Source organism: Mugil cephalus, chromosome 1 (genome assembly GCF_022458985.1).
Source record: "Mugil cephalus isolate CIBA_MC_2020 chromosome 1, CIBA_Mcephalus_1.1, whole genome shotgun sequence".
In the NCBI taxonomy this organism is placed as follows: Eukaryota; Metazoa; Chordata; class Actinopteri; order Mugiliformes; family Mugilidae; genus Mugil; species Mugil cephalus.
In genome coordinates, this window is record NC_061770.1 from 43,371,856 (window position 1) to 43,384,598 (window position 12,743).

Below are 12,743 nucleotides of genomic sequence, written 5' to 3' on the forward strand. Positions count from 1 at the left end.
TTTGGAGCAGGAAGTCATGACCACAGTCGCAGCAAATGGCTAAAAGCACCAATTTGTCCATTTCAGACCGTTTTTCCCACACATGGTCGCAAAGACCCGGCGATGTTAATTACGTTCTATCCACGAGCTCGGCCTTATTCCTCAAAAAGTTGCATACTGCAACTTAAAAATATCGCCATGCCGCACCAGCTTTTGTCCGTTCGCCCGCGCAACTGCTCGCAATCCAGAGGAGATCAATTTTCTGAGCTCCGCTCCCTTTTGTGTGGCCTCAGAGATACCGTTAAAGGGGATAATTGTTGTCTTCCATTCACTCACGCTTTGCTGTATAGGGACTCACCTGGAAAAGTACATGCGATGCAGTGTACAGAAATCGATGCAGCCACACTAATTGGGCTCTCGGCTGGGAGTCGGGAAATTGCTGCAACTAACACCCATTTCTTCAGCCCAAAGATGATGAGGAGCAGAAATTGAATGTGACATAAAACTGTGTGCCCCTTAGTTACCAATAAAACTAAGATTACCTCCTCGCTGCTGTAAGGAGGTGACGCCAACTAGTCAAGGTGCATTTCACAGGCGTGCAAGTTTAGACTCGTGCAATAGGCCTACACATAATGAGGCCCTTGAGGAAACTAAATAAATAAAAGCTGTTAAATATATATTTTTTTGCCACAAGCAGACATTCTCACTGCATTGACATGTGTAATTCCTGTCACCAATTTCCAGCGAGAAACATGCCGTGTTCACTTAGAGGCTATTTTTAGAGTGGAATACAGAGGGACGATAGAGATCTTTGTCATACGAAGCGACAATAATTATCTCAGCGCCACCAAAACCAACAAGCTTGACACAAACTACCAGAGGAGAGGAAGCGGAGAAGGATTAGACATCCGTGCCAAACGCTGCGGTAATCAGCCGTTTCGAATGCATGTGCTCGAGCCGACGTTGACCTTTGAGCACCATGATCAAATCAGGTCATCACTGAGTCCGTTTTAACGTTTGTGCCAAATTTGGGTGAACAGAAAGCAACGTCTCCCAGACGTTCACAGTCGATCTAAGTGCTTCTCATCTCGGCTTCAGATCCAATTCACAAAAAAAAAAAAAACACAGTGACAATTCACATTTAAGACCCCGCTGGTCTTTTGCTAGATTACACCAGGTCCCATGTACAAAAAGGAAATCTTTACAAATATATATAAGATATATAAGATGCAAATATATATATAAATCTCGTATATGACTTGAGAATTAAACATAGATACGTTTTTAATCCGAAACATCCGGATTAACTGAGAGCGTAAAGAAACCAACGGCTACAGCCTAATGGGACATTTCTATAGTGAAAGTAAGACGCTAATTAAGACTTTAAGTCTTTAACAATGTCTAAATGACATGAACAATTACTCGTATACCTGACATGTAAGGGTAACATGGTATGTTCTGCTAGTCAAAGGGCTCCTTTACGCCTTTTACACTGTGATATGTTGTCACGTTAAACCATTAATTGTGCTCATGCGTTAATCACTAGCTTGTAAATTTCCTTTGTTATGTAAAGCTAGTATTGTGTGCGTGAATATTTTAAATAAAAGATACAGTACTATATCTGAGATTATCAGTAACTAAGAAATATTGAGTATTGTATCTGAAAAAATATAAACCAGATTTTGAAACTGACCAAAAACCTAATGCAACGTGTTATAGAACCAGAGCTTCATTAAATGCTTCATAGCTGACGTACAGGAAGTTCATATATTTAATACACACCACGTAACTCTTGTCTCTTTTCCAATAACCCAGCCAAAACAGAATAAATGACAAGGTTTCACTAGGTATGAAATAACCAAGAAATTGCCCGACACCCTTCATTTCCTGAATCTAAAGGAAACCGGCAAAATGAGTTGTTCTTGGCTGCCTTTGTGCACGCGCTGTATGTTGGCTCCTCTGGTCGGGATTGTTTCCCTGCCGCTCTCTCTCCCTCTCTTTCAGACTCTGATTCAGCAGGTCCCTTTGGTAAACAAGGCAGAGTGATTGTTGGATTTGCATATTCCTGAATAAATTATATTGCATTTCTGCGATAAGCAGTGCACTACTGTTCGGTAGCTTTTCCTCCTCCTTCTCTGCCTCCTCTCCTCTTTCTACACCGTTCACGCACGCTGCCACGAATTAACCCTGATCATGAGGGACCGAGACAAGTGAGAAAATGCTGCTCAAAATTCATGTTTTCGGCAGCAGGAAAGAAAAAAAAAAAAAAAAAAAAAAAAGCATGCCACTGGCCCCCGGTGGGGCCCCCTGACTGCCAACTACGTGGACGGTTAATCGGGACTGATAATGATGTATGTGTGCCCATGTCCACCACCAAGGACAAGGACAGCAGCCGCGCTCAGCGGCAGGAGCCTGGGAGGGGAGGACATGGGAGAATCAAGACAGGTGGAGGTGGAGAGGAGAAATAGACGGATGAGGAGAGGAGAGGACTCCCTAAGAGGAGTCCATGAAGGGATGTAAAAGAGGTCTGCACCGCTGGATGAGGTTATTTAACGTGGATGCAAATTAATATTTTTGTGTGTGTACGTGTGTGCAGCCAGACGGGCATATGGACACACTCACATAACTGTGTCTAATGGGACCGGGGGATGAGGTTTTAATATGAACACATCTACAGACTGTAACCCCTTTTTAATTACAGCCCTGGCATGCTAAGGAAGCGGCCTTGAGAGAGAGATTCTTCCATTAAAACCGCATGTAGGCCTCAGCCTTTCTCCCTCCCCCCCACCCCCCCATCAGTTCAGCTGATGGCTGCTTTTCTCCTTCTCCCACTGATTCACCTCGCTTCCTTGGGAGAATTGGGCTGGTGGTATTTTGGCTGCGAAAAGGAAACCATCGGACGGCAGGGGCATGAATATTCCAAATGACTAATGTTGCACATGCTTATTTTTGACATATCTGGCTTCCGCAGGGAAATAAAACACTTCTAATGCAGGGGGACCATCTGTTATCTGTTGCTGGTGTTTCAGAGCGGGCGGATTCGGCGCGCGCGCTCGCTCTCGCGCGCGGACACGAACGCGCGCGCAGGAACACGGGCGGATGGCTCGACACATTCCCCCGCGCGGCGGGAGGCGGACGCGGCGGCACATGCGCGTGCACACACATATATGTATTACCAACAGGATCTGTTGGGAGCATGCACAACAGACAGGCTCTAAACTCCAATACAAATTGAACGCCCCCCCTCGCTTTTTTTTTTTTTTTTAATTCAGTGTGTTTGTCAAATGTGCTGTAAATCTTGGGGTGTAGGTGACAGGGAATGCACACACTTTTTATGCTAGCCATAAATACCTGGGCCTGTCTCCTCGCAGCAGCTGGAGCAGGATAATATGCCGGTGGTGTGAAGGGGGATAAACTAGCTGCAGGATAACAAAACACCAGACACACGGAAAACAGCCTCCTGCATCAGCCGCACATCTACATTAAGTATATTCTCTCTTTTGGGAGACCATGGCCAAAGGAATAGGTGCAGGAGGTATAGTAAACAAAGCTCTCTCATGCATGGATAATCTGTTTGTTATTTTCAGACAATAGCCGAGCTTCTGGGTATGCTATAATACTTCTATTCATGCAATAAAATGTTTGGGACAGCTAAATTCGCCACTGAATTTCCCTTCAGCGCCTGTGCAGAGAATTCCTGGGACATCAGTCACACCAAAAACCACATATGGTTCTTTATGGCTCCTCAGTACCCGTTAGTTAGTTGTAGCAAAGAACTGCTAACTCTAAATGTGTTTTAGTGGTCAGTAACTCAAGAGCCAAAAATGATTTCATAACATACTTCTACCACAGAAATAAGAGTCAATGTTAAGATTAAGGTTAGTCATCGCCTTACATTAAAAAACCCAAAGTCGTCTTTTGAAATGATTGGTTTGTCAGATCTACTGCCAAGAACCAGCAAACATTAAATTTACCATCAAATGAAACTGGATGAAAACAATGACGAATACCAATCACTGTATCAAACATCCCTGACAGAGTACGCCGTGTTGTCAAAGCACTTTAGAATCCTGCATCAAGCCAAACCGCCATTTTTTCTGCTCATGTGAATATAAACCTGGCCATTATTGCCTCGTAGGTTTTAGCTGTGGACCAAAAACGTCTCTAAAACAAGGGTTAAGTCAAGGTAGCGCAAAGCAACTAGTGAAGCAATAAACAACATTTTTAAATTGACTTTTTTTTTTTGTCCAAGTCTATATAAGTGCAAAAATTCATGACCGGGTTTCGGTGGTGACATTTATTAGCGAAACTGACCAAGAAGACCTGCAATTACCACTTCTTACCACTGGTGACGCCAAAGAGAACAAGTGACAATGTCATTTTGCTCGTTCTCAACACATCAAATGGGCAAAACTTTTTCCTCTAATTGGTCGGAAACTGGAAGCAGGCGTGGTTAATGTGGAAAAAGCGTAAATGCTAGCAGCCACTCTTCCAGACGCCAATATTAGCGTGACCGCTTATCTCTCCTGGGTAGAGATTAGCACACTGTGTGTGGGTGGCATGATGAATGAGTGGAGTGATCTGATGGACGTGGTGGACAAGACGACTTGTCGTCATCCGAAGATATTAAGAAAAACACTTCGTCGTCCATCTCCCACAATGCTATGGGCCCTATGACTGCTTGGTGCAGCTCTAGGAGCAGGAAAAACACTGTTTTTTCTTCTATCAAACTAGTTTTAAAAAAGCAGTCAAACTGCACATTGAGATGTTTATTTCACTGCACTTTGTCCATGTTGATCCTCTGGTTTACTACTAAATGTGCTGAAAGTCAGCTTTCTAAACCAGCGCATATCACTGTGAGCCTCGTCTCTACCCCAGCATATGAGGTACCGTTGTGAAGCTCTTTTTCTCCTGCAGAAGTCTGTCAGTCCAAATATGGTCATATCCTTTGTATTGGCAACCAATCATGAAAGTATCCGGGCTGATCTGAAGCTAAACTGGAATTGGTTGGTTAATTTCTGACAATTGGTTCGTTTAAAAGCAGGTTTATCTGTGAAGGACGTTTAAAATGCTGTGAAGTGTTCTCTAAGAAGAAAATTACAGCTCAAATTAGCAGGAAAAGTCAACAAAAACAAACATGAAGGGGAGGAGAGGTGAAGTCAGACTTATCTGAGTTCATCCGGCTGTAAATTGTCTTTGGTAAAAGGAGACAAAGGTGGAGACGATCAGCAGCGGCTCATCATTCATGTTGGATGAATTTATTGAAAATTAAATTTGATATATTGATATTATATGTGTTGATTTGATTATGTGATATGTTTTGAATGATTTGAGTAGATTTGGTTTTGGCACATAGTGGTTTCTAATAAAAATATACATGATTTTGCAATAAAAGTTTAAAAGTCATTTTCTCAAAATGAATTTTTCTGCATACTCTGAGCCAGAAATCTCCACTTCAGTAGCACTTACTCATACCAAACCTTCCAGATTTATTCCTAACTACATTCTGCAGGTATTTACAGAGGGGATTTTTCATATATCATCCGGAGCCTGATTTATATTACATTTTAATATGGCAAAAGCAGATTTTTTTTTTTGGACTGTTGACAGTATTTTGTGATTTATGGAGTGATAAAAAAAGAGATATCCAAAAATCCCCTCTGTAAATAACTGGAAATCTAATATGTTAATGAAATGAAAGAAGAATGGTGAACCTCACTTTAGCCATTATTCAGATTTCTGTTGTGGAAATGCATGCAAATGAGCGCATACTTAAGTAGATAACTCCTTATTTGCATATTTAAATAAAAATTCACAGAAAACTTGTAATACAGAAAATGACTGTATTCATGTAAAGACTACTGGTTGAAAGTGGACTCGCTTGTTAATCAACATCGCCTGCCTGTGAATTTGTAGCATGTATCTGATTATGTCTCTGCTCTTGTGCTAAACATATAATCAAACCTGAGAGACAAACAAACGATCGATTGAAATGTACTCAAGACCAAGGATGTGCACACACTTCCAGGTAAAGCAGTCAGGTCTCATGGTAAAGGGTCAAGAGAGCATCTGGTACAAAGAGGGTAGTAGCAAGGTTCAACAATTTACCTTTATCAGCTGCCTGTAAGTGAGGATCTTCAGATACAAGACTGCTTATTGCGCCATGTGGGCCTTTGATCTGTAAGCACATAATAGAAGCAGAGAAGGAGAGAAAACGAGGTCAAAGATCCACACACTCAGAAGGCCTTGGGTATCCCCTTCATTAATGCATAAAGTGACAAGGGAGGCGTGCGTGCATGTATCGAAAGGAGACGCGCTTTTTAAAAAGATCATTTCAGCTCCAGTCCGTGACTTTAATATGCACCTCCCAGCAGACACTGACGACACTTGATGTTTCAGAGTACAAGGTTCCTTTTTTCTGTGCTCTAGGAGGCTCCCAGGAGCCCCTGAAAGACAGTTTAATGATGAAAGACAACATGCCTCGGATGCTAGTGTTCCGTTTTAGGTCACAGGGGACAAACAAGCATCCAAAACAATTTCGGGTCTTTAAATTTTATTTTAAACATTCATTAAGAAAGATTCACATCGCACTGGTCATCACATTGCGGATAGTTTTGGAGGGGTTTAATCAAAAGTATCCTCTTAAGCCCCAGCAGTGAAATGCTGAATTATTAAATATCAAAATATTGATGTTTATCCGTGTCTGGGAATTTACCTGAGGTTAGAAAAAATGTGTGATACCTCAGTTGCGCTATATTCTGCTGTTGATGCTTGTAGGCATTCTTTATTAAAGAGAACAATGAATCATTGTGCATAACATGCATTCATGGTGCTGAGGAGGAATAAATATGACAAGATTCCCACATACGGGGCAGAGGAAATATGGGTCTGATTTGATGACTTGTCGCATGCTGCATTCTGTCATTTTTTTTTCCCCCCTTCACTGGAAAAACCAGACTGTAAACTCAACTGTGCAAGTGAGAGGCGTTGCCAAATGCAATGTGACTCACCACCTCAGAGGAGAACAAAAACCTGCTTAAGATCACTGTGACATCTCATGCAGTATTTGCGGTTCGGAATATTTTTGACAGATTGGACTGAATACAAATGCGAAAACTGTCATGCAAAAAAAAAAAAAAACAAAAAAACAAAACAAAACAACAACAGCACAAACCTTAAGAGAACATGTCACCGAGTTGCTCTGTTGGACACGCATTTTTTAAGACACAACGCACAAATGTTATTTCCCTGAAGGTTCGGGAGCTCAGGTTAGACATCTGGAAGGGAATTTCTGTTAAGCTCTGTGTTTTTATTTGTGTTTTGCCTGGTATCATCTAGGTTGTAGGGATCTCGGCAGTTTTCAAAGAAAATGGCTGGAACATAAATCTAGAAATATATGAAAACATCCGAGTAAAGAAAAAAATAAGGCATACTGTTTGTCAAAGCCCATTCAAAATCATTTAATATGTCAATAAGGATTTAGGATTATGCTGAATTTACACAATAAAAGTAAATGAAAACACAAAAAGGAAAATATAATGTTAGCAGGAGGTGGTTGTTGAATATAGAACTAATATATGTGGCTTAAGAAAAGGACGACATATACATGTTTATTATTCAATTAGGAAGCAGAACCATTTCAGATTAAAAGTTGCATAAATGAAAGGTTTCCTTTTCCCTTTCACCAATAGAGGGTACGTACTGACGTCACTGCCGCCCGGGGCCACGCCCCCCCCCCCCCGAGTGGCAAAAACGTGGTGAAATGTATCAGTAAATATGGTGAGACCGGGGAAAATGTGGATTATCAGGTAAAATTAAGGACGATAGGACTCGACAGTGATCCATATGAACTAGTATGGATTTGGAAAAGTGGATTAATCTCAGTTTCAGTTAGTTTAAGTGAGTTTCAGTTCATTTCAGTTACGATAAATGTAGCTAATTAAACAATGCTAACGCTAACAGCTGTACTGAGAAGTAACGTTAGCCATACAATACTGTAGCGTCCGACTGGATGTTAAAAGGACGACGAGGAGTGATCACAAATATTCCGTTTATTGTTATTTATTGTTGGAATTGTCTGCTGCAACCACGCCAAAACAACAGCATCCACAAACTTATCTGACAGCCCTTCAGAACGTAACTTATTAAGTAACTTAAGGCATGACTTCATCAAAAAAAATACAGCATAAATAAGTATTGCCCGACACTAACTGTGAACCACAGCACCAGGTTTCTGTGTCTGGATTCCAGTTGTTTCTTAGTAATGCAGCGATCCATTTACTTCTAATTTCTTTGGCAGACATCTGTAAAAATATATCTCTGAGTGCTTTTCAAATCTGTTGGTTGAGTCAATTGCACAACTGCTCTTCCCCATTTTTGAATTAATTTTATGCTATTAAAGCTTATGGTTCAAACTAATGCTGCTAATCTCCATGCTCAGCTGTCACTTTTTGCCACTCAGTGGCCGTAACCATGGAGACGTCCGCTCGCTGTGACATCATGTGCATACCCTCTATAGCAAATACAACAGTCAAAAATTTTACTGAAACTTGACAAACACAACACAACAAGGGCTTGGTATTCACGCTCGGCTTGAGCTCCATTTGGTCAATTGACCTGCACGTGGATTTCAAGTCAGCACATTGTCACTAAGTCACTAATGCTAATGCTCATGCTAGCACGCTACAGCCACGCCACAATGGACTGGAATACGACTGAGGCTACATTTGCAAATACAACACGTAAGGACACTTTAAACTGCCCAGTAAACTGCATGCTGGATAGATGTGGGTTTGACATTAGGTCTTTTCTATCATTCAGTCTTTGTATCCAAGTAAAATATTCTTAACCATCAAACTGAACATGAAAACACCCAATTAATTATTAGTACAGGGAAATAATATCTTCTAAATGAACTTACTTATGCACACTTGTGCATAAATGTGATAACTATGATTGGTATCATACAGTACATACATAAAAATATGATGTGCTCCAATGATGAAATAGTCTATGGGACACTGAACCAACTGTATTCCTAACTAACATCGTTAGTGAGGTTGCATTCAATTATTTGTGAACCAATCAGCTTTCTGTCACAGCTAAACAAAATCCTCGTCTAAAAAAAACTCCACAATATATGAGCTAACTTGAAAGTGTTCTTGATTTTCTGTTTAATTTTCTGTAACAAAAACCGTCTATAACGATCCAGACATTACTGTAAAGGTAATGTCTTCGTGACAATAGCCAAGTCTCACCCAAACACAATAGCTTCAACAAGACAGGTCTCCTGACGTACTGTTGCACTATGAGAGGCAGACGGAGATAATGGAAGCATCACTTCAAGCGTGGTCCTCCACGTCTACCTATCTTTTCATGTCCACATCACTCTCCAGTTCTTGTTTGTGCCCGAGAACGAGACGCTGGCAGCGCGAAGCCTGCGAGTGGCCAAATGCGCTGCTCTCAGAAATCAGCCAGCCCGAGAAAACAGAGGCTCGCTCTTGAAAACTGTCTGCCTTTGAAGGATCTTTATTCTCCGTTCCCCGGCAGCCAGAGACGTGTGTAACTGCTTAGGCATACAATGGTTGCACCGTGGGTATTTGTCCACCGAGAGCCGGGGCCCGGTAAATGAAAAGAGGTTGCACGCGTACCCAGGAAGCAGCTAATTAATTGACAAGCAGATATTTCAGAATTTATAATCATCAAACAGACTTCATTTTGTTCCCCCACCACCGTCCTCGCCAACCCATCTTCCCAGGCGACTTACTTAAGAGACTTATCTTATAAATACAGCCCTAATCAAAATAAATGACTAAAAGCTCTGAGGGAGTTGAAGGCTATACACATTTACATCAGAGGAACTGATGCAATTTAAACAGCCGCCTGTGCACAACTGACTTAAGGTTCAAATCACAGAGAATCCTAACTTATGTAATACTTCCAGTGTTTTCGTTCTTTCTTTCTTTTTTTTTTTTTCCAGTGTTGTTTCTCAGTTTGGCAGACCTATATTCATGACAGCCAAGTAGGAGACACTGCCTCCTCCTATGTGTGTGTTATGTTGAATTCCCATAGCAGCCTGCTCGGCTGGTGAGAGTGTCGCATTTTACAGAATTTTCTTAATATTTTATGTGTCACATGCGTTTTGTCTGTCTGAGCTGGCTTTACCAGAGTGTTATCTGCATTTGTGTACTTCTGTGTGGCAAATCCATCTTTCTGAAAGTGTCTGGTTCTCAATCTCCGACCTCCTACTTTACACTGGGAACTCATTTCTTAGAAAACATAGCAGCATGTGGGTTAGAGGCTCTAAGTCACCGACAATTCCCTAGCTGGTCAGAGATGTCTGGTTTAGGTGAAGCTCGGTGATGGATGGCTCGGAAAAGTTTCGCCTCAGACCGAAGTTTTGATGGATGCGTTACTGCCACAAACCCCAAAACTAAGGTTTGCACAGCCACAGCTCCCAGTGTACGAGGAAGCCCAGCGGTTCGTTTAAGGAACGGGACGTTAACGCAGAGCCTTCAGTCAAATTTAGGGCTTACGTTGAGACTGCAGTGTTGATGGCACGACCTGTATCTCTGCAGAGGAACAGAGTTTAGTGGTAAATGTGGCAGCGGCACAGTGTTTGCGGAGCTCCGAGAACCTTCTCTGCTTCGTGACACCGCTGCTAATGTGAAGTGAACTTGACTGCGACATTTGTGGAAGCCTCTGCAGAGCTTAACTTTTGGAGACCACTGCAGAGTGAAGGGTTGATGTGAACCCTGCTTATACTGCCGGTGGTGTTCAGCAAGGCATTCTCCATAAAGGTAGAATTAGTGGTTTGTGGTGTCTAGGAAGTATTCAAGTATAATAAGGTATACAATGTACATGTAGCACAACTGCATGGCTCCATGGGCCATTACATGCCAAGCCAATACTTGGTCGTTTACTGGTGTCGCACCGTTGTTGAGCGTCAATGGCCCTAGAGGCCCTAGGAAAGTGTCCTGCACTGTTGACCCTAGCCAGACACAATTCATCATCATTCACTCAACTTAGTGACCAGAAGAGTGATGGATGTGACAAAAAATAAGCAATAGAAAAAGTCGATGAGGCATGACCAGGCAGTTGTTCTTGTTTTCATGTCCATCATGTTCAAACACTAGACCAACCTCATCAGCATGGTTCATGAGAGACCAGCTCTCTTCAGTTTGAAGGTCTTCCAGGACGACTAGCTTCCTGCTAGGCCCTAGCTCTTTGGAGTTTCACTTCTGAATGACAAATACTGGCTACTATGAAGGTGTTTGCTCTCAAGTAGTTGGATGTAGCCTTTGTGTCTCAAAGAAGAAGTTGCACTTGAACATACTGCAGACAAAGTGATGCCAGAGTGGCTTTCCATTGCCGGTAGTCCTTTGTTGAGGGTTTGAGATGGTCGGAGCCTTGGGCATTGTTTGACACACTTTGCACACTTTGCTGTGAAAACCTGGAGTTCGTAGAAGCTTGGACACATTATTTGGAAGTCATGCCGAACATCCAACTCGTTTCAAACAGAAACAATCAGGACAATTCTTGCTCGGTAAACCTCAGGGTGTCCAATTTAAATTCGAACATGAAATTATGGCACATTTACTCTGGCTCAGCACAAGAAAAACACTCATTTATTTCTATTATAAATGCTGCCATGACCAGTCATCAATCGTTAAGAACCATCAGAAGACAGCTACTTGTGCAGCGCCATCTCTGGGCACGTTGATCTCACAAGCCACCTAGGATGCTGCTCATTAAGAAAGTTGCCACATAAATATTCAGCGCACATTCATCTTTAAGAGTTTCATGTAGCAAAACAGTTTAATGATAAACGCATTCCATTACAAACAACAACAAAAACTGTGCGCGTGGTTTATTTCCCAGCCATTCTGTTTAACTTGGCCATGTTTGAGGATCTGATGCTGGCAGCATTTAAGAGTAGATCAAGGCAGCGAAGACAGTGTGTGGCGGTGTAAGTGTGCATATGTGTGCCGGGGAGACGGCGTGTGTCCTCTGCGAGAGGTAAAATAATGACAGGCGAGAACGGATGGCTGGTGACGCGGTGACGAGGAAAGCGCCACATATTTTTGGGCCTCAGGCTGGGCAGCTGTGAGAAACTTCTTCTCTCTTATCCCTCCTTCCCCCCGGTTCCCTTCTCCACTCCCCCACCCTCTGCGACGCTGTTCAAACAGAGGACAAAGACGCCCTGAGTGGTTTTCCTTTTTCCGATCCCATATGCGGCTGCTGGCACTTTCCTCTTCTGTATCTTAAGCTCGCAGCGAGAAGAGTGACGGAGTGAGTCATGGTGGTTTAAACGAGCCATTCTTTTGATTAATTTTAATGGCACTTTCTAACAAAATCTCCTTCCACTAGGAGAAGATGTTCCTGTCTATTATTACATGTTATCATGTTTTATTTCTACACACCAGTTGAAATTATGTTTGATACCGAGAAAGATGACAACAGCAACTCCGGCTGAACACTTTGCACCTTTTACCGTGTGAGTCATTCCTTCTGGAAAAACAAGTTTTGACTTTAAATGTCATAATGTAGTCAAAGGGATACGTGACAAACTCTGCATTTCCCAGTTTCTGAGAATATCTGTGCGTGTTAGTGTGGAGGGGGGGAAAAAGATGTACAGGATTTAAGAAGCATACTTTCCTTTGAAAACAGTAAGTGGTACATTCATCGACATACGGCAGATTTATATTTAACTGTGTTTGAGTAAAAAAAAATTTATAAAAATCAAGGACATACATGTGTATTTT

At 42.0% G+C, this 12,743-nt stretch overlaps 1 protein-coding gene across 2 annotated transcripts in view; it reads right to left on the reverse strand.

Moving 5' to 3' along the window:
• The window catches only part of LOC125020625 (glucosidase 2 subunit beta-like), a 135,466-nt gene that overhangs the window by 72,670 nt on the left and 50,053 nt on the right, over window positions 1-12,743 (reverse strand). For both annotated transcript variants that reach the window (XM_047606079.1, XM_047606083.1), the window contains exon 10: window positions 6,088-6,157. In XM_047606079.1, coding sequence (XP_047462035.1) covers window positions 6,088-6,157 — 70 coding nt within the window. The remainder of the gene's footprint in view (window positions 1-6,087; window positions 6,158-12,743) is intronic.